Source organism: Ixodes scapularis, unplaced genomic scaffold (genome assembly GCF_016920785.2).
Source record: "Ixodes scapularis isolate PalLabHiFi unplaced genomic scaffold, ASM1692078v2 PGA_scaffold7__128_contigs__length_106722199, whole genome shotgun sequence".
Taxonomy (NCBI): domain Eukaryota; kingdom Metazoa; phylum Arthropoda; class Arachnida; order Ixodida; family Ixodidae; genus Ixodes; species Ixodes scapularis.
Window position 1 is genome coordinate 27919199 of NW_024609882.1, and position 24564 is coordinate 27943762.

The following is a 24564-nucleotide window of genomic DNA, read 5'->3' on the forward strand; positions in this document are numbered from 1 at the left end:
TCTAGTGTGTAGTTACTTCCAAGTTCCAAGCATGCTTTGCGATCTGTGATCCCTCAGTTTTAGCAGACCGTTTTTCCACCTTCGATACGATACTTCAGCGGTGCGATCGGCCATGGAGTAGTTATGCCTGGGCGCGTATCGGGCCGGCTGGAACCACGGCTACTGTCTCGCACCGATTACAAAATTTTGATTCCGGTGTCGTAGCGGGACTTAACAGGTTTTATTCCCGACTGAAAGTAAACATCTTGCTGTCCTTTAGCTGCGGCAAGTATATTTTAGGTTGCTAAAATTCGTAATAGAAAGAAATTAAAAAAAAAAAATAAAAACAGGAGATGTGCATTCTCGTTTTTTCTATTTATATTCCTAAAAAGTTGACGCAAAATCCCTCATGCGTCCATGGCCTAGCGGATAAGAGGTCTGCTACTTTGGCCTACCTAGCGAGTGGATTTTCAATTAAAGATATTAAAGAAACCAACCCGTCCTGGGTTTCGAAACCCAGGACGGGTTGGTTTCCCTCATATTTTTCCTTATGAAAGTTTTGCTAATAAACTGTGCGTTAAAAAAGAAGAAAAAAAAAGAACAGGTTTCCAGACTAAACTTCTCAGACTAAACAGGTCTCCAAACAGAAAGGAGCGAAAACAGGGCGCGCCATCTATCGGCCTTCTTTTCAACGAATTCCCGCGACGCCGGAGTAGCCTCGTGTGTGCTGATCGCTCTAATCCCCACACCCGTTCTCGGCCCTTTCGCCTCCCTTAGCCTTGCCGCCGTCCCCGGCCTTCCCCCCTCTTTCGGCCTTGACACCCCTCCCGGCCCTTTCGCAGTCGTCGGCCTAGCCCCCGCACTCGGCAGTTCCGGCTCGCTCGGCCCTAATCCACGCTTGGCCCTTCCGCGAGGGCCGGCCGAACTGGTAGTGACCCCTGGTAGCCAGCAGGAGCTAGCCAGAGGGCCTTCCATTCAGCTCGGCACTCGGAAAAAAATAACGAAGGGAGGAACGTCGAACGACCCCCGAAGCGACATCAGGAACAATGGGAACTATTCTCCCCTTGAGATAATCCCCTGAGAGTCTCTCACGGCCATCGCCCAAAATAGCTGATCGGGTTGGGGTGGGAGACGGAACAAACGCGTCCACTCCTTTTCTTTGGTGTTCTGCGAAAAGGAAGGCCTCCCCAAAACGTGGTCCGACTCCGAAACGAGTTCCTCTTGCATTCCCATCCGTTTAATGGTTGAGAAGTGACTGTCGTCGACACTGTTCATCGGTGGTATGTGAGTATCCTCAAGCAATCTGTGTTCGGACAGCGCGTTACCGTCTGGTACGTAGTACCGCGTGCGCGGTATTTCTGAGCGGGGACTTACCGAAGCCTTCAGAACTGTGTCATCTGCTGTCATATATTTGCGACAGTTAGAAGCTTTGTTGGTTGACATGATTTACTGGATGGCAGCGTGAAAACGCGGCGTAAAATGAAACCAGCTTTCCAGTCGCATTCTGCCTGTCGTGCACGTACTCAACAAGAATATCTTAGTTTTGTTTTTATTTCCAAAGATGGTACAATGCTTTCTCAATGGCTTGTCAGAGAATTGCACATACACAAGCTGCAGTTAGCGAAATCACAGCTCATTCGGTTAGGGTTAGCACTGCAGTCCGGGACGCCGGTGGGAGACGAACCTCGAACCCAGTGAGGGTACTTGAATATGGCTTTCATGCCCAGGGCCGACTGTTTCTTAAAAAGATGTATGTGCATAAATACAAAATTTTGTAAGCGGTAAAAAAAGAAAGAAGGAAAAACCTGAAGGTTGTTGGGAACAGTACTCTACAGGCCATTTACCGCCAGTGCCCAAACGTCGCGGAGGAAAATTTAATAGAACCTGCCTCGCGACACGGATTGGAGTAAACACTTCGGCTCTCAAACCTGACAAAATCTGTCAGAAGGGACAAAATGGCACCACTCCCGCGAAAAAAAAAAAAAAAAAAAGCCTCAGCTTGCATGTTTTAATACGTTCGCATTAGAATGCTCGTTTTGACGAAAACCCGGTGGTGTCTCGTTTGTCAGCACCGGGGACAGAGAGGGAGGAGGAGGCGGGGAGGATGACGCGTGTGACGCTCCCATTGGTCTGAAGTGCTGACGTCATCTTGTGTCACCCTCTCCCTCTCTCCGTGGCGCTGACAAACTGAAGACACCGCCGGGTTTTCGTCAAAAACGAGCGTTTTCGTTTTCGTCGAAGGAGCGTCACACAGCCACGGAGAGGAGGAGGCGCCGCGGCGCGGTGGAATGCGGACGTGCTCAGTTGCCGCTCTGCCGTCGCCGGATGTTCTACGCTCTAGATTTCCGTATATAGACCTTTTTCGCAAGGGCGTCGCCATCTTAAATTGTCGTCACTTCCAGTATGGGCGAAAACATTGTTTTGCCGTCGCCACGCCAATAGAAGGCATTTAGGACATAAACGTAACCGTCACACATTCTCGTTTTGCCTCCCCTCTATTTTTTTACTATTTGCAGGTTGAAACGTTCTGATATTTTTTCGTCGCCCATACCGGATATGCCTACTTGGCGGTCGGGGGCGATAGTAAGCGGAAAAGGTATATAGTATAGCGGTGCATGGGCTGTGATATGTGCGTAGTTAAAACGATGGGTGCGGTTCCCTCCACCAGTGATATGGATGTGGTTCTTTCCACGAGGGATGCGGATGACCGTATCAAAGGGCGTCGACCTAATCTCACAGGCAGGGTATAAAAAAAAGGGTGAAAAAAAAATACAGGAAGACCCATTGGTAGATTCGTAAGGAATCCGTTAGCATGGCCTTTGGGAAACGCAATACACATCCCCCTTTGGGAAACACTAACGCTGACCCCGGAACGAGACCAAAAAAGAGGCAGCAAAAGAGAAACGTGAAGGGGACGTGCGTGGTGTTTCCAACGCTTTCCCTAAGAATCCGCCAATGGATCTTCCTGTAATGTCTTTCTTTTATATTTCTTGCTTGTTTGTGTCGTGATATGGTGTCTAAAGTACTTTACGTAGATTATATATGTAATAACTTCGAATACCACTACTCCCACTATTGGAAGGCGTTGGCGGCAAACGTGGAGCGGTTTCCCAAAAGTTTGCAGCAACACGAAAATACATGCAACGTGACCGGCATAGTTACAAAGGGGTAAAACCGGAGACGGCGGGAATAACGGACCAGTTGTCCTGTCCCTTAGTTCCGTTGTCTTCAGTTTCAACTACGTGTAACCTAAACCAGCTCTGCTCGTTATTAACATTATCGTCAATAAGTAGTATGCAGTTTTAGAAAATCGTGCTTCGCTATCCGAAAGTTATACCCGGAAATATTCGATGCGCGCGAAGAGGCACCGTTCTGGCATCGGGTGTCATAATCGGAACGATGTACTAAAACTCCCTAATAGGGAGTTTCAGTACACCGTTCTGTGATGGGGATTAAAACTCCCTATCAGGGAGTTTTAGAAGAGCGTCGTTGCCAATGCGCATGTTCCAAACTCTAACCGCGTTTTTTTTTGTTTTTTTTTTTTTTTTTCGTGCGTTATTTTTTGGAAATTGCGTGCGTACACAGGGGATTCGAAATGTCCGAGAAGTTGGCTAAAGCCAAGACAAGCACAACTAACAAATGCCGGCTTCCGGGACCGCGGCCGCGGCCGCTTTGGCGGTCGTCGTGAGCGCGACGTTGGCGGCATCATCGCGACTGCGATTTTCAATACAGGAACGACACCGCACTCCTACGGGAGGTGCACGTCGGAAACGGTTTGGGAGACCCAGCAAGGTGGGTAGCGATCGCCGGCAACTTGCTGCTTGCGTCGTGCGAACATTTCTCGGCGATGGTACAGTTTGCGGGTGGTCAGTACACGAGACCGCTCCTGTCGAGGCGACGCAAGCGGACACGATCGGTTGAGCGCTTCCCTCGCGTTTTCATATTTAAACAAATCTAAAATGTTACCCTTCACCAAATTGTTTTTCTGCCTTCTAAAGTTACAGCGTTTTGTGCGTGAAATAAAAATTGTTGCTCCATCTTGATGGCATTGCAACCGCGATATGGTCGGGTTTTTGCGTCGCGGCGGGGAGATCTTACGTTGCGTGCACTAATGCAGGCGCTAAACTTGGCTCTAGCTTGCGCACGTTATTCTAAAACTCCCTAACGTGTGACGAATTTTTGGCGAATTCCAAGTGGCATTGCGCACGCAAGGGCACCGTTTTCTTTCGTTGTTGGTGTTGCAGTTCCGTCGCTTTTTTCACATTCTGTACCGCTTTGTTCGACTAGAGGTTTTGGCGAATTCCAAGTGACATTGCGCGCACGCAAGGGCACCGTTTTCTTTCGTTGTTGTTGCAGTTCCCTCGGGTTTCACATTCTGTACCGCTTTGTTCGACTAGAGGCTTATTATGACCTTAAAGTTTCTCGCCTCGAAAAAAAAGAAGAAGAAATCGTGCATTGAATGACAACGTGGACACATTTAGTAATAAATATAATAATAATGATAACAATAATAAAAATAATAAACTCATTGCCATGCGGCGTTCGAAGCACGGATCTCGCCGTGACTCGCGTTCGAATCTGTATGCAGACTCTCCTTTGTAGGATGTATAATAAGCATTGTGACCCCGGCTTTAGGGGCTCCAAGCGGCCTGGGTATCAGCAGTCCGATAAGATGGGAAGTGTCTGTGGCCAACCATTATCTCCCGTTCTTTCGTAGCAACGTCTTCAAAACCATGCTTCTTCGTAAAGAAGAAAAATGAAGACGATGGTTTCTTCTATTACGAGAAGTTTGGCGTCGTCGGACATTGAACGATAATATTCGTGATGTATGAACTATTCGCTGAAACGTCTGTCACATAAATTGTCAGTACTCCGGGGGTAGATGCGTGCGAGCGCTCGACGGGAAGAAAACCCGAGATTTCCGACAGCCGGCCGTCGACCGAGCGCGGGCCACGTGACTGGTGTAGTCACGTGACAGCACGGTCACGTGAGAACCGGATTGGGAGTCGGCAAATGAGCGCTCCGCCAAGTCCCCCAAGGCCGGCTGCGTGGCTGCTGGCCTGTTCGAATGACGTCACTCGCCGATGGTGTAGCGCAGTTGCGTTGGAGCGCGCATGCGCGGCGGGCGATGGAAGCTGGGCGGCCCGGTTTGCGCGCCTTTTTCTTTCTTTCTCGGCTGCCATTGACCTCCCGCTTGACGCGTTGGCGGGGCTCTTTGGTTTTTTTTTTGTTCTAACCGGCGTGTCTCGGGTTTGCGAAATGTGAAGGGGAAGCATGTCGTACGAATGTTCGGTTCCGGGGTGTCTGGGCGTGAAACACCCGGGCTGGTTCTCGTACGAAGTTAACCTGCGTGCCTCGCGGGTGACCGCCATTGTGCGGAACGACTCGCACGTTGCGGGCTCATCGAAGGTGAGTTTCGCCATAGTTTCGCCCCTTCTGCTTATGCCTGGTCGAGCCGCGCCACATGGCGGCAGTGGCCGACGAAAACTGCTGCGCGTGCGCGGGCTGCTGCGCACTTTGACTTTCGAAAGTAGCGTTACGATTGGCTCAAATTTGATGCCCCTTTTGGCGGGAAACATTTGAATCTCTGCGAACTCGCTCTGTCCTCAGCGTCGTAGAAAAGCTTGAAATCGACAACTGTTTATTTTAGATGTTTCTTTTTTTCTGTAGATATTGCGAACACTATATGCACATTTGCAAGCATATCTATCATCTGTATCGCCATGTTTCGTTAGGTGGCGTCGGCAGCATCTGCAGTAGCACGGAGCAGACCGATATGTCCGCTAATAGACGTATTACGTGGTGTAGTCATACGGGCATAGAAGGACAGGCCGTCTTTTTCGAGGCCCGGCCTCCAGTATGCGCTCGATTCTTTCCTTGCCGTCCGATGACGCCTCCTGCTGTCTGCGATAGTCCCGAGGTAAATCGATCTTTGAGACCTTTGAGACAAAAAGTGCCGCGCATGAATGTAATGTTTGACTGCCCAGGGGCCATGGTTGAGTTATGACTATAAATAGACCGTCGTATAAAGTGGTCTAGTGTCCCTTTAAAGTCACGACGACTGGCGCGCGTGAATGAATGGTTTATGGCTCCACTGCTCTTGATTGCTCAAGAACAAGATGACACGCCTGTGCCAGGGCGGATTTATGGGTCAGGCCTGAGTGGGGGTGGTGGGCATTCGGCTGGTGGAAAAGGGGGGGGGGGGGGGGGGGGAGAGGAGTCAGTCAGTTTGCTGAAATGTAACATTACGGTCGAAGCGTCGCCCAGAGCTATTTTGTTGACCCGATATTTGCTGTCACCAAAAACTAAACTTTTGGCCGGTATATATTAATGATTTTATTAAAACAAAGTTGGGGTGCTTGAGGGGGGGGGGGGGAGCGGTGGCCTCTCCCCCCTAAATTCACCCCTGTTCTTGTGCCAATAAGAACTCGTTGATGCGACTGTAGGTTCACGCTCGACGCGCGTGTGACGCCACGGGAGGAGCGCCAAGCCATTTTCTCTCCTAGGATTGCAGCTGAGTTCCCATCGATCCAACCAATCGAACTTTCGGCAGTCCAGCATGCTGCGCATGCGTAGGGAGATTTTTCCCGGAATCGGCGACTGCCGCTTGTTTAGGACGAAATTTTACACGGCTGTTCTGATGTTGCAGATGTAGTTGATAACTGAAGCGAGAAAGGAAGAGTGGAAGGAAACGAAGCAACATTTTCGTTGTGTTATATTGCATGTTTCTAGTTACAGACCACCCAGATACGTTCGGTACTGTTGTGCTCTCCGTGGTTGCTTAGCCATATGGACATCTTCTCTTTATTTTTGTTCGAAATGGGCTGGTGTTCATTGGTGAAGGCAGAGTCATTCAACGGGCTACTGGTCACGGAACTTCTCCGTAACGCTATGAGAGGGCTTTGGACGCGACCACGCGTGGCGCTGGCGTCAACAAGGAGGCTGAAAGCCGCTAGCTTGGCTAGCACCGCTGGGAGTCTGGGACCAGAAAGTGGAATCGTAATTTCGAACCCACTCTGAATGAGCCACCAATAGATCCGTTTGCGTGCAACATACTCCGAAATAGAATCTCTGTTCAGTCATTCTTCTTGCTTCAGAACGAATTCTCAGTGCCGCTATCACCGTCGAAATTCAGCGCCGCGAGCAGCGCCATCTAGTAGAGGCACTTCGACCAATTTTCTTAGCAGCCTGGCTCTTTTTCGCTTGCAAAACATCGTTTTGTTTAAACGAAATTTGAAAATGCCCGTCGCGTTCAGAAATAGGCTGAAAATGATCCACAATATCCGTAAATGACAATCGCACGTTTGTATTTTGAGCCTGATGGCCCACTTTAGCAAGCGCTCGGAGACCGGACAGCGGAGAGCACGTGACATCCGCCGCAATCGTGACGTACATTGTCTCGGGACGTGCAAAGCTACGGCGAGGCTGACGTCGACAGAATGTCCTAGCCGTTCCAGCCACCGAAGTGGTCGAAGCACGCCTGCGATCGGGCCACCGCAACTAATTACAGAGCTGCTTTTGTACGAATTTGGAGTGACGGGTTAATCTTCAATAATCTTGTAGAGGACAGTAGCGACGTCTGGGCCACACAAAAGAGTCCCGGTGAGAGGGGAGTTCCTCCTCGTCTTTTCTCATGGTGGTCGGAGAGGACACAAGTCTTGGGAGAGGCATTACAAGTTTCGTGACCCGTAGATTGAAGGACTCTGTTGAAAGGAAACAGAAGCGGTGAATAAAAGAACACTTCAGATTATAATGCAAAGGTGCAAGCGAGCTGAACAAGAATGACGAAAATAATCCCCGGAGAAGGGGAACAAGAGGGACAAAGGACAAACACAGCTAGGTGACTGGTGCGCGACCGAAAAAATCCGCCTGGTCCGGGTATCGAACCCGGGACCTCTCCATTACAGGTGGAGCGCTCTACCAACTGAGCTAACCAGGGGTTAGACGTTGGAAGAGCAAACGGGTTTTATCAGCTGCCACCAGTCTAACACCAACAAGGGTGAAGCTTGTAATTTAAGGTTATGATTATAATGCAATTAAATGCAAAGGTGCAAGCGAGCTGAACAAGAATGATGAAAATAATCCCCGGAGAAAGGGAACAAAAAAGACAAAGGACAGACACACACAGTCGCGCACCAGTGACCTAGCTGTGTTCGGAGATTTGTGTTTGCCCTTTGTCCCTCTTGTTCCCTTTCTCCAGGGATTATTTTCGTCAACATTTCAGAACTTTTTTTTTTTTTTTTCATGTTCCAGAAGCAGACTTTAACCAAGTGAATTAATACGTAGACTGCAGCCGAGCTTTCGTAACATTGTTTATTTATATGGAAATGAATGTTTTATATCGCTCATGGGGCACCCAAGATGTGCTATCTCTTGCAGTGCCAAAGCGTGTTATTGTAGCCGTCCCAAAGTGTAAAAAAAAAAAAAAAAAAAAATCAGTTTTTAGTTTGAAAGTGCCAGAAATTTATACGACGCGCACTCACAATAGATGTATGTGTGTGTGTGTGTGTGTATGTCCAGCGAACGCTCTGTTTCTCTAGGTCTGTCCGCTGCACTCCGGTCAATCCTTCGTCATCGCGAAAACCTTCTATCACGATGCCAAGACTGGAATGGCTGTCGAAGCTCCCGTGCTGTCGCCGCCACCGCCAGAGTTGCCCTCGAGTTCTCAAGCCGATTCCAAAGTCTACGAGGTTTACTCACCGGGCCTGACAGAAACACGCTCGAGTGTGCGGGAACTCTCAGTGTCGATGATGGATCTGTTGTAAGCCTCACTCATACCTCACACGCGTAGATCGCTTCTACGATTGACCACTCTCCGTTAAACCCGTTACCTATTCGTAATTGCGTTCTGTGTTCGTTTAGACGGGGGGAAGTTGGTCGGTCCCAATGGAGGTCTGCCGTCTCCGCTGTATGAGAAATTTAGCCAGTGGAGTACCACTCCTAGCCCGTGGGGTCTTGGACCGGCACCACGTAGTAGGGAGGCACGACCGCTCGCCGGAACGACGCTCGCCCGGATCGAAACGGCCAGGGGGTGGGGTTTGAACCCGGGATCCCTGGGATCTGCAGCGCGAGCTTTCTTTCCACGAGCTGGGGTGCGCTGACAATCTCATTCGCGTGATACCTCGGCGCTGTGCTTTGTTGTTTCAAGTATTTTGATTTAGTTTAGTATCGATTCTACTATGTCTTTTGTTATCGACTCGGTGTGCTTACATGAGTGTTTCCGATTGCCCTTGAAAAGTCGATTGTGTGCACTACACACGTGTAGAAGGGAAGTTGGCACACGTCCGCTTCCCTCGGTAAGTCCGCTTCACCGTCATATGGCGAATTCGAGTGGTTCTTTCTGCGCGCTCTCGAGCGCTCTTTTCAGGGCGCGCGAAATCAAGTGGTTGAAAGAGAGTGCTGTGGCCTGATCGGGTGGTTCATTCCGAGGGCGCCTCTCCCTCTCAGAGCGCTCCCTGGCATTCCGTTGGTAGCCGTCGGAGTGCGGAGCGGCGCAGGCGTCACGTGGTACTTGGACGGGGATCACGTGGTTTTGTTGACGATGGCCGGCAGTAGTCCGTGGTGGTGTGCGGGGTATGGCATGACGGCGATTGATATGTGGTTCTACAAAGTGCTTGTGCATTCGACGGTGCGCGGATTACAACGGACGGGACGACATTCGTTTGCGACCGTAACAGGAAAAGTCGATGTGTGAAGTATTCCCAGTGCTTTCACGAGATGATTCATCTCACGGCGGTGAATCCGCTAAGCCTAACCGATGACGAAACAGCTCGCAGAGCTCGCCGCTTTTTTACCGGGTTTTGTGGTCGCTTCAAGAAATTTTGAGGTTTGGTAAAAGTGCGTTCAAAGGTTTGTGTTGTAAAATAAAGGGAGAGCCGAATATAATGCACTGTGATTTGTGTCACCTTGCGATGCTTGCATGATATTTCGCCGTGAGAAAAATGCGGTTTATTAACCATTTTATATTTTCCTGCTTTGTCGTACGCATGAGCGCTATCGCAGAGCGTTCACTATCGAAAACGCGATTAGTTGACAACTGTTTCCAAGCGTTGGCTTTCGTTCCGTTCTGCAAAAATCAATTCGCATACTGCTGTTTTCTTGCGTAAAGCAGTTTACGTCAGAACCGTTATTTCATCACGTTGCTAGCGTAAATTTTGCTCAATCGTCCACCGTACGCTGTAAGATCGTGTTGTTTTTAATGCCTTACCAATGTCAAGAAATATTAATTCCGTGACTGGTCTGAGGATGTCGGAGCGCTCTCAAGCGAGCAGTTGTGATCGGCTGAAAAGGATCTCGAGTAGCTCTGGCGGCGAGGAGGGGGCGCTCTGCTGAATTGAGGTCAGAGGAGAGAGGCGACCACTTTGAATTCACCAATAGGAATATGGTCGATAACCACTTCATGTAAACGGCGTCACCAACCGCAGTCTATGACGTCATCAAACTCAGTAGTTGACGTTACTAACGGCAGTCGATGACTTTATGAGCCGCAGTTCATGATGTCATCAAGCTCATTTCATGAGGAATCGACGACCTTTTCATGTAGACGTCATCGACGTTCAACTGCTTTTGACTTGGATAGACCTAAAGTAGTTCAAATTTCATTTAATGGTCAAAAAAAAAAAACAAAAATTACCTCCCCCCCCCCACATTTTTTTTTAGGCGTCTTTTGGAAGTTTAGTGGTTTTGTTTGCGGCTTTTAGGCCAGGCCAGCCTGGCCACTTCTGACTTAACTTAGAAGAAACAAGACCATTTCCAAACTAATTGAAACATTTTACCCTTAAATCAGACAGCATGTAGGAGGGGAGTTTGAAAATACCTCCTTGATCTTCATGAGAGATACCCGTGAATGTGCCCAAAATGACAGTGGCATGCTACTGTACAATCGCATTAAGTCTTAATTATTTCTTTCATTTTTTTGTATGCAAAAGTTTGTTAGTTTGGGACACGGGAGTTCAGTTATTAGAAGAGGGTGGACGAGGCGGTTTGAGCCCTAAATACTTTAGCCACCAAGGTTACTTTGTTGTATGTTTTTTGCTTTATTGTTCAAGTCCCCCATATGTAAAATGGGAGTAAATAAACGAATTAAAAAAAAAGTCAGTTATTAAAGGGGTCATGAAACGATATCGGGTTGGAAGGTTGATGACGTTGAAGAGGCGTGCTGGTCCTAGTCTGAATGTATAGACACACGGTATATGTAATGATAATAAACCTTCTATAAACAGTAAAAAAATGGTAATGGTTTTTCAATTTCAATTTTTTTAACCCCCCCCCCCCCCCCCCCTGCTTTTTATTTTGACCGCTATTCCCCCCCTGTAGAATACACTTCCGGGGTCACTGTTCCCGCTAGTAAAGTATTTGATCGTCTTCTGCCGCCAAGAAAACCGGTTCCCAGTTTCCTTCTCTCCATTCCCTCTCGATCGCACTCCTCTTGCCTCCTCTCCCCACACGAGCGGGTCTCTGAACTACTTCCCGCAAAAGGGGGGGTTTTCCTTTTTCTCGAATGGAAAGGAGAAATTGAGGGAGAGCTTCCTTCTTTCTGACTGCTCGTCGGCCTTCATGACGTCATCGACACAACAGCATAAAACTTGTGCAGTTTTTTTTTCTTTTTCGTCCGCGGTTTGTTATTGTCATAGACTGCAGTGAGCCCCAATTGGCGTTGGGCATGACTTATATCGTGGCGGCTTGGCTTTTAATTCGGGCAACGTTTTTACGGGCCGAGTTTCCAAGTTCATGTAGTCCGACGAGTGGTTCTTGGTAATGTTGTGATGCGCATCTTATTCGCTTTGTTTTCCTCTTTCTGACGAGAACGTCTCGTCACCGTCTCGGCAAGAAGTCGGAAACAATAAAATTACTATCGCCGGAAAGATGTGGACTCGTATTGAAACCAACCGTTTCTGCATTCGTGTTACACTGGTTCGCAGTTTGCACATTACTTCATGAAATGTTTATCGCATGAACACCGTACGCTGCACCTTGAGTTGGTGTCGCACATGTGCACGTTTATCAGGCCAAATTTAATCTCAGGAAATTCAGTGACGCCAATGGTATTTTCGCATGGCCCGAACTCGTCCGATTTCGATTTCTTCTTCGCAATCTTCGTCTGTAAAGTGCATTCTTGAGTGTCTTTATTCTTCGTTTAGTAAGCCGTGCTTTGTGAATCGTGAGCATTCTTGGGAGTTTTGGTAAGCAGCAATGACCGCGTGTAATAATGTGCTTTAGAAATGATTTTTTTTACAGCTTTGTTTATTTTGAGTTGCAGTGCAGGACAGGACGACGGCTCAGGCTCCAAAATACCGAAAGCCACACAAAACTGCCGACCCTATTTATTTTAAGCGGCGTCGCGTCAGCGCCTTCTGTGTACCGCTTCGTCGGTGTGTCGATCATCTTGCAATGTCCCAAACAAAAGAAAAGGGGAGAAAATGACCGGAAATTAACACAGATGGCGCAAACTGCACCCGGAAGTGCTCTAAAAGCCCGTTTAGTGATACCCCGGCGGTGTGATTCAAGTCGGAGTCAGAGTCTCCATTAAAGGGCCGACCTTCAGAGTAGTCTTCTGCGGGAAAGAGAACCGGTTCCCAGCCTCCTCCTCTCCGTCCCTCCTCTCCCCACAGGAGCGGGTCCCTACTTTGAGCCCGCAGGAAAGAGGAGGGTCTCCTCTTTCTGAATCGAAAGGAGGAATCGGGAGAGTTTCCTCCTTTTTGGTTGCTCCTAGTTGTCGGCCTTTAACTTTTCCACCAGGCGTGCGGTTTTGGTCAAAATGAAAACAAGCGCGCTCTCTGCTGCTGCTCTGTTTTCCCAGGTTGAGCGTGATCAACTAATGAAACATTTTTAACCCGTTCGCGAGTTCACAATCGGGCAAACTTTTGGTGTGGACGTCTCACCAGTACACAAATCGCAACAAAGATCTCGCGGCCTCTGGTGTGACTGTCCTTAGCACTCCTTCACCCAGTGGTCTGTGTGAGCTTGTCTACGGCAGCAGAACAACTCGAGATTTGTAAACGAAGCGCGAGGCCGAGGTGCCCGCAATCTGACGGAGGCTTATTGCGGAGGAGGCGCCGGGTAACCGAGCTTTCGGTTGCACGTCAAAAGATCCCCAGGTCGCCCAAATTAATCCTCAGTCCTCCGCTGGGGCGTGCCAGATGCCCGTCGTTGGTTTGGCACGTAAAAACCCCAAATTTAAAAGTTATGGATGACTTCTAACGGGAAATAGCAGACTGTAGCGTCTTGGGTTGTTGCAGACACGAAGTTGAAATGGTCTGGAACGGGTGGTGAGAACATTACTTTTTATTTAAAGATTGGCCGAAGACGAGGCAATACGGCAGCCAGACGAGAGACCCGTATGACTGTTTTTAGTGCAGTAAGCGTCCCTGAAGTGCAAGTTGTAATATTTTTCTCGTTATTGTGCGTAGTTTTAAAGATATCGACGTCTCAAAATTTTGTTTGGGGCGCGCCCAACAAAACCGAAACTAGGCGCCCGAGGCCCCGCTACACTGGAAATTAGCCGCTATGTGAACGTGACGTCAGGATCGTTCTCGTTTAACGAGTACCAGGCCGAGCGGCACCTACCTTTGTCGCGCTAGGCGTCTAAAGATAGGAGGTAAGCTGATTTTGTTTTAATTCTGTATACTTGGTAGTTATCCAGCATATATAGCAAGAGTTAGTGCGTACACCCAAAAGCTAGCGGCTGGAAAACCCGTTAACTCATACGGCGCCGTACTCGGCGGCCGCCGCCGTGCGTGCGCTATGCCGTACTCGTCGCTTGTATACCCAAAAGCTAGCGACTGGAAAACGAGTGAACTCGTTCGGTGCCGTACTCGGCGGCCGCCGCCATCCGTGCGCTATGCCGTAGTCGTCGTTTGTAGACCTAAAAGCTAGCGACTGGAAAACGAATGAACTCGTTCGGTGCCGTACTTGGCGGCTGTCGCCTATGTGCGGTCTTCCGTGCTCGTCGCTAGGCCTAAATTGTCATCGGGGCTCCGTGGATGGAGCGGCGTTGCTCTACGCCGCACTGCCAGTGACGTACAGTACTGGGGGCCCTTTCGCGCTGCGGGTCAGTCCCAGACACGAAGCTTTGAGGCTCTCCGGCGCGGGCTGCGGCGCCCGAACACACGTGTGCTATGCTGTACACGTCTGTTTTTTCGTTCTTTTTTCCTCGGGCGCGTAAAAGCCGAAGTTCACAGTCCACTCGTCGAACAGCGTTTACCCACACCTTTTTTCAATTTCCGGTCCGTTGGAAACTTCTGAAAAAGCACCTCCGGGTTGCGCAGCGGGTTGTTTGAGCAGCTCACAGCGCTAAAAGTTGCACTCGGCATCTTTCGAGGAACAGCTGGGCAGTCTTGGGTTCACCGAGTTCCTCGCTAAAACGAGTCTTGGAGTCCTCACAAGGGCAAATTAACAAAAGGCTATACCGAAGGTACACGGGCAACAGATAAAAACAACCCTTACAAAAATGATCAATGAGTTTCAATTGACTTTCTACTGTGTTCCTATGGAGTCAATTCATACTCAATATAAACTCAATGTCTAATGAGTTTGATCATTAGAAACTCAATTTTGATTCTATTGAATTTACTCAATAGGAATGCAATTGAGACTGATCATAAGAAACTCAATATCGATTCTATTGACTTTACTCACTAGGAATGCAATTGAGTTTGATCATTAGAAACTCAATATCAATTCTAACGAATTTACTCATTTAAGAAAGTCAATATCGATTTTATTGAATTTACTCAGTAGGAATATATTTGAGTTTGGTCATTAAGAACTCAATATCGATTCAATTGAATTTACTCATTAGGAAGGCAATTGAGTTTGGTCATAAGAAACTCAATATCGATCCTATAGAATTTACTCATTAGGAATGTGATTGAGTTTGGTCATTAGAAACTCAATATTGATCCTATCGAATTTACTCATTAGGAATGCAATTGAGTTTGGTAATAAGACACTCAATATCGATTCTATTGAATTTCCTCATTAGGAATGCAATTGAGTTTGGTCATTAAGATCTCAATATACCTATATTCTTTTGAAATTGCTCATAAGAATGAAATTCGGTTTGTTCATTAGAAATGGAATATGTATTCTTTTGAATTTACTCATTAGGAATGCAATTGAGTTTGGTCTTAAGAAACTCAATATCGATCCTATTGAATTTACTCATTAGGAATGCAATTGAGTTTGGTCATAAGAAACTCCATATCGATTCTATTGAATTTACTCATTAGGCATGCAATTGAATTTGGTCGTTTGTGGATCACTGCACCGAACGATTATTGCTTGTACCAATGTCTTTCTATTATTCTATTAAGGGATAGAGTCCAATGACGTCGAAACACTGTTTATCCTTTATGAGACTTCCAAGGAAGAAATAGTAAACTGGGAACTTTATTAAATGCTGAGTTGGTCACTGGCCAAATGAATACCTTATGTAGGGTATATAAGGCGGTGGGGTAGTCAAGGGGAGTATGATTAGTGGGTTGTGAGTGCTTAGTTATGATGTTTGTGTTCGTTTCCTCCATGTGCTTTGTTTCCTTCATATTGCATGCTTTAAGGAATTCACAAGAAAATTCTCAACCAGTTGCAAATATTTTTAAACGCAGTTGTAATAAATTCTATTGAAACACGTTGCAAAAATTCAATTGAAACTCAATTGCAATATTTTTATTGAAACTCAATAGCAAAAGTTATATTGAAACACTATTGCCAAAATTCAATTGAAATGCAATTGCTAAAAGTTCAATTAAGACTCAGTGGCCAATACCCTGGTACCGTTCAATAGGGACTCGTTAGAAAAAGTCAATTGAGCTTCAATTGAGACTGAATGCGGTCTATTGAGTGCATAGAGATCATACATACTAACTCTAGAGGAAAAGGTCCGCCATTTTCCCATACATTCTGGCTGCCGCAAGCGGCGGATCATGCAGGCAGACCCTCGGGGTCCCAAACGCGGTTACATCATCAGAGCAGTTTCGTGAACTTCAACAATCCACGAACTTACCGGTGGAAAGATATTCGCGTTCCTTTCGAAGCTTTCTTTTTGCATAGCGCGCAGGTGTACGGCCTCGCGTTAACGCTAAACTAAACCATATACCCGGCTTCGCAAGTGGGGCGCGGATGGGCGCGGTTGAGGAATACGAAACTGCGCAACCACCAGATTTCCGAGATTTCGACAGAAGGGAAGTTAATGCAGCGTAATGACTTTATTGCTTTTTATAAGCGTTAGAATAGCTCAGAATTTAGTTTACAACGTTAAATTATCACTGTTTATATTGCTGAGAGTTTTCACTCTTCGCGTTTCCCATGGCAACGTTGCTTTCTTTCTCTCGTGTTCTGTTGCTCTCTTTTGCGATCGTTCACTCGGGACCCCGGGTGTCGGCGCAAGGGATTTGCCACTCCTCCTCACCCACCTTTACCCCCCTGATTGAGTGACTCCTTTACACTTTCAATTAAAACTCAGCTCATTTTTTTTTGTTGTTTTTTGTAAGGGAACGGCTAAACACGCCAATCATAACCCGAGGTAGCGGTGGTAGCGGCTAAAGAAGCGCACTCCGCGCAACGCCCGGACCGGAGGAAAAAAAAAAGAGAACAATACTGACGTCACGGCCCAATGTTGCTTTAGCGATCGGCAACCCGCTGGTCGCCCGCTAAGGAGCAGCGGCTCGCAGTTTTATTATCGGCGTTAGTTGAGAATGCGGCATCCCACGGACGTAAAATTTTGGCTGGGGTCGTATTTTGTGTCACTACAGCGGTACCAGTAATTTATTTCATTTTGAGTTTTGGCCGAAGTTGCCCTTTAAAGGGATACTACAACGAAATTTCGGCGCTCATTTTTTGGTCTGTATGTGTTCAAAGGAGCAGCATCACATCGAACATACCAATATCTTGTTAAAAAAGTCACGAAAAGGAATTTTAAAACGAATTAAACGATTAGCGAAGAGCACCTGGTGGATTTCGCTAACGCCTCGCTTGTAATGCCCGTCTAGGAACCTTGACAGCTAGTGACGGAGGTTGTCTCGCCTCCGGCCACGACGGAGAAGAGGGGCAGGAGGAACTCCCCTCTTCCCGAGAATGCCTTTTGTGTGTCGTAGAAGTCGCTATTGTCCCCCTACAAGATTACAGAAGATTAACCCGTCACTCAAAATTCGTACAGAAGCAGCCGCTTCGGTGGCTGGAACGACTAGGCCATCCTCTCGACGTCAGCCTCGCCGTAGCTTTGCTCGTCCTGAGACGACCTACGTCACGATTGCGTTGGATGTCACGTGGTCTCCGCTGGGCCTTCTCCGAGCGCTTGCCAGAGTGGGCCGTTTATAACGAAAAATACAGCCACCAGGCTCAAAATACAAACGTGCGATTGTCATTTACGGATATTGTTGATCATATTCAACCTATTTTTCAACACAACGGGAATATTTCAAATTTCGTTGAAGTATCCCTTTAAGCGATGGATATTGCGCGAAACTGATGTAAGCGTGCGGAAATTTCTGCCGACGACGCAGCAGCTGAGTCGGGTAACGTAATCCGAATCTCTCGAGAGCTGTTCGTGTCGAGCGGGAATATGTTCTCTCGGAAGCCGCTGTGTGTCAGTGCGTACGTGACCCCAGACGATCACTATTTCGTCCATCTCAGTTCGCTGCGGCGCTCGGTTCGTATAGCATACGATCGATTTTTTCCGATCTGTTAGCGGACAACATACCACGTTATCTTATTTGACAGCGTCAGCTGTACTGAGCTTGATATGGGTACTGGACTGGGCAAGTGTCGTGTTGTGAAAAATGAATGGAGCATGCGCGCGTTTATTGCTGATGACTGGCGTCGAGAGAGGGCGAGTACAGCGGTGATAGCCTCGCCCGGCGCAGCGCGTTCGGCCAATCGGGTTTGCGCGAAGAGTCTTATGATTCCGCTTCTCGCCACCTGCATTTTTTCTTGCTTTGGTAGCGCCCGCTCCCTCGACTAAAGCCCCTGCGCACAAAATGGCGTGTCCAAAGAATACGCCGGAGCAAGCAGCGGCTGCTCGACGGCGTAAACCCGCCCGTGAGAGGGAACGTCGTCGATGCGTAGGAGCCGACGGTCACACCCGCTAGGATCGAACGCATTCCGCATCAAGATTGTGCTGTGCGTGAACGTGAAGCGGCACGTAGAAGAGGACGTTACCGAGCGAAGAATAGAAACGCCGGTGGTGTGACCGATCCATTTGTGCATCGCGTCCACGTGTTTGGTGCTAGCTGTTCTGTGTGTGATCGGTTCACGCAAGACCTGGTGTCTTTGCCGGCGGCTTGCCACGAGGTTCTTCAATCGTCGTAGCCGGACAATGACCTGTTTTCAAGGTGTGTGCTGCGCGCCTGCGCACGTGTTCGTACCGGCAAGATCCCGAATGTTTAGAGCGCATGCTCAGAACGAGCTCATATTAATAGCCTGCTAAGACCGGCAACCTTGATGGTGCTAAATGCACGCTCCAAAAGGACTGCGGAAGCTCGCCGTCAGCACGCGCTCAGCAGTAGCGCACACGGATATGACCGCCAGTGAAATGAATCCCGTGGGCGAGCCTATTGGACCCCGTGGGTGAGCGTTTGATATCCCCGAGAATGCCCTTCCTCGTGCAGATTCGCCGTTTGATGTGCGGCGGAGGACAGACTGAAATCAATTTTGAAAAAAAGGTCGTTTTTGATCTTATATTGTTTAAAATGTGTTAGTTCCCACATATACCAGGTCCTATATCACAAAATCGCTTATTCATCTGAGAGCAATAGAAAAACATGTGTACTCTTTTTCTCGTTGACTACATTGTATGGACCAATGAAAGCCCTACAATACGCGCAGATTCCGAATGATTTTCTTATAACTCGTTTCGAAGAGAGTCTGATAGGTACACATTCGGATAAGAGTCCTCTTTTGTAGCGTGAGCTACACTGGCCCAGGTTGAGCAGTTTGACGTGGCTCCTGGAGAGCCGTGCTGCGCATGCCCGGGGAGCTGTGACGTCACACGGCGCACAGCTGGCGCGCCGGGGCCGCCGCCGCCGCGCGCTCCTCGCCGGTCTGCGCATTCCAGAGGAGTGACGTCATAGCCGCGGCAAACGCACTGTCGCCGCCGCGTGCCCAGCTGTGCGCCTCCGTTGTGCAGTAGCCAAGTCTGACGCTGCACCGGAGCCGCTTGATAGCGCCTCTCATTTTGTGCGCATGCGCAGAGGTATCGGTGGGGGTATGCCAGTGTGGTGTAGCCATGGAGAAGGAGAGCGAAATTGCTGCTCAGCAGCGCAGAAGAGCGGAGAAGCTTAACTCATCGGATCCCGGAGTAGTTGCCTGGCAATTAGCGGTTGAGCGTAGGAAGAACGAGCAGAAGGCTAAACGTGCTGGGGAGACACCGGAGCAAAGAAGGAACGTCTAGCAAAGCGGCGTCGCCAGGAGGCTGATCGACGTGCCCGACAAACGCCGCCTGACCATCTCAGCAGCAGCAGCAACAATTGGCCGTCGATGTGTCACATAATGCGTATACCGTGTGTCATGGAAGCAGCAGTAAGCATGATAATCAAGCTAATCCTTGACAACCAGGAAAGATAAAAATAACCAGCTGAATCTAAGCTCACGCTACATATATCCTCGCATAGCCGAGCTAAGCCACTGCATTTTTGTTTTTCCCGCGGGCGAAGCTATTGTTTGCCACTCGCCGACAAGCGCCCTTCGTCGACCACATCGGGAAATAAGAGCTATGCACGGTTGTGGTTTTGGGTTTGTTGGGATGCTTAGAGCATCTAGGTCACCACAAAAGGACGATCTCAGGAGTTTTAAACGTGTCAGGGGACGTGGACACTAAGCTGAGTTCACTGCCGCGTGATGTGGCGTTTCAGCACGCTACCCATTCGCATCACGTTGACGCGGAAGAACCCGGCGACGCGCGTTGTCACCTGATGGATGTGTTCGCAGCACTGGGTTGTCATGAGTTCCGTTGCGGTCCATCGTAAGGTACCCGTTTCGTTCCGATGCCTCCCTTTGATGGCGACAGCGCTCGTGCGCACGGGTCAACGTAGGGACGGGTACTTGTTTGTGCTCGCTCAAGTTATGAGGTACCGGCGGGGAGAGGGTACGTGAGGCAACGACGTGGTCCCGCTCACCGCGCCAGTGCTTGCAACTTGCGCGGTCGAGATTGCGGCGGTATATCGCTCGACGGCATTGTCGACAAGGCGGGAAACTTGCTGGCGCCTGGAAACAAGGGCAGCGGCCGTCGCGCTTGCGCCGTCTCCATGGCAACGCCAGCAGAAACGCTTCCGGCCTTGCTGCTTTTTTCGGATGCCTTTCCTCGCCTTCGGCTTTTCCAGAACGCGCCTTTTTGAACCACAAATTGAGACGCTAGCGCGTCATGTTTCTGCCACTTTTTGTGTTTAGAGAAAATGACAGAAGGGGAGGAACAACTGTATTTAAAATGGCGCTGTATGGTATTCCGCGTTCGTCTTGCCATGTTTTTGGGCTCGCGCACGGGGATCCATTTGCAGGCGTGGGGAGTTCTGCCTGGTCTCCAGTCATAATTTCCTTTTCAATCAGGTACATGCAGTTGGTGCTGCCTCGGTGACTTTTTGAATGTGCAAACAAACTGCCTAGTTTGTTTGTCTTGTTAAGGCATCATGTCAGTTGGTATGAGGTCTAATAGTTCATTTGTATTTTATGCAAGTATTGGGAATATATTGGCAGCTACAAGTTTGCATTGCAACCAGTGGCATTCCAACTTGTTTTTGAGGGGGGGGGGTAAATTAGACCCCCCCCCCCCCCCCCCCCTGGGCCGTGGGGTTCTGCCCTTGATATCCCTTGGGCTGCGGCGGCCGGTGTTTTCCCTGCCCAGTGGCATCTGTTTCTGAGGGTGCTTGCCCCCCCCCCCCCCCCCCCCCCCTCTGAGAACTGGGGGGGGGGGGGGCAAGCACCCTCCTTGCCCCTCCCCCCCCCCCCCCCCCCCCATGATTGCAACCAATAGAATTAATTTCTTCCTGTTGCTTCCTTGTTTTCAATTGCAACATTCTTTGACAGGAGGCATATAAGTGGGTTATCTTTGAGACAGATATCGCAAAAATTTATGGCAGACACTAATTGCGTTGCAATCTTTCGGACTTTAGAGTTTGATCTAAAAGCCAAGATCTTAAATTTTTAATGTGGTGCACATATTGTAAGACCTTCTACCTCTGTCACCTGTAGTCCTTTGCGAATGAGATTTGGGGCCCTAAACTTGTCAAACACAAAGTTGGAGCTGAAAGATCGTGGGGCGCGCAAATTGGACATTGTCGAAAAAAGTGCAAAGTCATCATCGTAATAGGCCAATCGGTGCGCTCCATCAACTTCGGCCCAAACTTTGTGTTTGACGAGCTTAGAGGCCTTGGTGGACATATACCGGACGTTCCCGAGAAAAGAGAACCATGTTTTTCGGCCCGGTAAATTGAATTGTGCATCTCAGAAAGCTCAAACTATGTGAGAATATGATGCTAGCAGTTTGGATAGAGTGCGAAAGTTTGAGAACATGACGTTACATGGATCAAAAGATAATTGAGCAAAACAAAGTTTCTCTATGGGCCGAAACAAGAAATTACATTTTGGGTGCTTGTAGCATCTATTTCAGGAAAAAAAAAAAAAAACTTATTGGTATGCAAGAAAACAATATTCTCTTTCTTGCTGACGTATGTGCCTTTCACTGATATGAATCCCACAGACATCTGCAATGACAATTCTTCTTTTGACGAGATTAGGCTTAGGTGGACGTTAGTTGATAGAGCAATTTCGTCTTTCTTAATTATCTTTTGCTCCAGGTATTGTCATGTTCTCAAATTTCGTGTTCTGTCCCAACCGCTAGCGCCACATTCCCACGGTGTTTGCACTTTATGCAATGCATAGTTCAGTTACATGGGCTGAAAAATGCAGTTCTCTTTTCTTGGGAGCTTTATTTACAGGGTGGCTCAAATAACTGTGCAGTTTTGCCCACAGGTGGTGCATTTTTTCTAAAAAAAATTTGCAGAGAGCAAACTTATTTTAGGGAAAAGTTAAAAAAGAGAAGAGCTTAGCTCCTATGAAAATGCAGCGATGCCAGCGATCTTCAAACAAATTTTATAGAACAAATGCACCACCTGTGGGGCAACCCTGCACAAAATCGTAGTGCGAAAGGTTAAGAAACCAATTTTGCCGTCGATTTAAAGAGACTGGCCGCTATTTGAGACACTATCACCTGTGAAATTTATAACTTAATGTGAACTGCACCGAAGTCCAACGAAGGCCATTTCCAAAAGAAAAAAAAAGTCCCTTGGCATCTGCCATTCAGGCGTTAATGCACTTCATATGTGCATTTGCTAGCTTGTAAATTTTAAAATCCTTCACATATGCTTGGCAGTGTCTGCTCATCCTGCAATACATTTTCGTAAGCATTGGATTTGTCGATGTCTGTGCTAGCGCAGTGCTACTCAAAGGCGTCTTATTTAGGGCTGTGCTGAAAGTGAGCACTGCAAAAACTAGTGCATGAGCAGAGAAGGACATGAATTGAAGACCCTGCCTCATGTGCACCGGCCTTGGCAGTGATTTTGGATTGAGGCTGCTAAAACCGTCTTATTCCCTTACAAGGAAGCCAGCCCACTAGCAGCATGTAAGACGGTATTTGGGGGAGATCTGCATGATTCTCGGAATCCTTCATGGGGTGCGCAACATTGTTGTTGAATTCTTTACATTGCAGTCTGCAATCATCCCCTATGTCAGCATGACATTTAATCTTTCCTGCACTCTGTTCAGTGCTGTTTGTATACATTGCCGAACGGAATGCAGATGTGATGGGCTTGTTATGGGTCGGGGCTCTGAGCGCACACACCGGCAGCTCCCATCATGCAACAACACTTGCACAACAAAGCCTTGGGGTCATAGTTTCGTGCTAGTAGTTTTGGAAAACTACAAAAAGATTAATTAGCCTTGTTGACATTTCAGGCTTGTTCATTACGCAACCAGATAGGAACATGTTCTTGAGCGCATCTTGTCTCATTCTAGCTATGCAACCAACTTCGATCAAATAACATCCCAGAGTTACTAGTCCATATGCTTGCAGCCCTTGAAAGTGCAAAAAGGGTTAAGCCACACTTCTCCCTGTTGGTGTGGTACAGACATTTTGGCTCTTGTGATCTGACCTCCTCCTCTATGTTTAATGTGTTCATTGAACATGTCCCATAGCAAACCCAAGTCTAGGGACAAAATTAAAGAGCTGACAACTGCACACGTCACCTCAAACTCGGCTGCTACTTCGCAAAATCTTGCTTGGCTGCTTGTGAGGTGGTGCTTGGTACCAAGGTAGAGGGCACAACCAATGTATTAGAGTGTTTTTGTCAAATGAAGTTGTTTCCAAGTTTGAGAAGTGTCCTCTTGTCCATTTTGTTAGCCCCCTATCTTCCTAGTCAGAGGCATCTAAATATTCGGGAGATGGTGGAGGGGAGGCATCGGTGGTGATATTTGGGAAGGGGCACGGGGGTGTTCCCCTTCGCCCATATTAGAGCGCAGCTCTTAGGGGCCCGTTTCCAGCCTGAGTGGCGTCGGCGTCGGCGTAACCGGGGGGGGGTCACGTGACCCCCCCCCCCTCTTCCCCCGAGGTCACGTGACCCCCTCCCTCGAGATCACGTGACTACCCGCAGGTGACGTGACCCCCCTCAGTACCCTTCCCTACTCCTCCTCAAGAGCTGCGCTCCAATTCGGCGTTACAGGGATTTGTAAACGGCTTTCATTTTTGTTTACCCCCCAGTTTCAATTCCTAGTCCCTTGTCTTGGTCCCTAGTGCCCAATCTCGTGTTGATAATGGGATTCGCATGCCAATTTGCCTGTGATTTTACTCTTCATTTAACATGTCTCTTTCCAAATCTCCGGAAACATTCCCCCTCTTTGCAATGCCTTGGTTGCAGAAAGAAGAGGGCAGCTGAGGCGTTGGGCGACGGCAACGGGATGACGCTTTCTGCTCTGAGAAGGGATGGGGACTGTAAGGGGGACTCCGAAGGGGCCAACGGGGAAGGACCCTCCGGCGTGAAGCGTGCACACCTGGACGAGAAGGAGCAGTTTGTGGTGTGTGACTGTGACATTATGGCAACGGTGAACAAGGTAATTGGCGGCTTCAACCTTGAGCAGGCCTGGAAGGAGGAGATGGACAAGTTCTCCCGGAGGCTGGGACTTCTCGACGACCTGGAACGTGAGTGGTGGCTGCCGTGGCGACGTGAACTGTTCAGTAGTCAAGGGGGCCACGAAACAAGCTTTTAACTTTGGCTATTGTTTGGAAACACTGCCTGCAGCTCCATCGCGACGTGACCTCAGGCTGTGCTGCAGGCAGTGTTTCTTGACTTAAAGCTAACCCGCTTGATGCCCACTAAAGAACAGCTGGTTGCATCTTTAAAATCGGTTTTAGTAGAATATGCGGCTTCACTTCGACGTAAAATTTCGGCTCTGATCATATTTCGTGTTACTAAAGCGATACCACTAATTTAGTTTAATTGTCGACCGGAGTTGCCCTTTAAAGGGACCATGAAACACATTTTTAACTTTGCTAATTTAATAGTGCTATTAGCTATAGGGGCCATGTGAGGCAAGTGTTTTCTT

At 48.4% G+C, this 24564-nt stretch overlaps 1 protein-coding gene and 1 pseudogene across 14 annotated transcripts in view; both read left to right on the top strand.

Annotated features, from left to right (window-relative positions):
* LOC8051603 (histone-lysine N-methyltransferase SETDB1) overlaps positions 1-24564 on the top strand; it is a 167778-nt gene that overhangs the window by 112116 nt on the left and 31098 nt on the right. For 11 of the 14 annotated variants that reach the window (XM_040210531.1, XM_029973633.4, XM_029973634.4 and 8 more), the window contains one exon: positions 23880-24160. In XM_040210531.1, the coding sequence (XP_040066465.1) occupies positions 23880-24160 (281 nt within the window). Of the gene's footprint in view, positions 1-5054; positions 5389-8519; positions 8741-23879; positions 24161-24564 lie in introns of those variants that run through there. The other 3 variants (XM_029973630.4, XM_029973632.2, XM_029973639.4) reach the window with 3 other exon arrangements.
* On the top strand, positions 17855-18674 carry LOC120840110 (annotated as a pseudogene).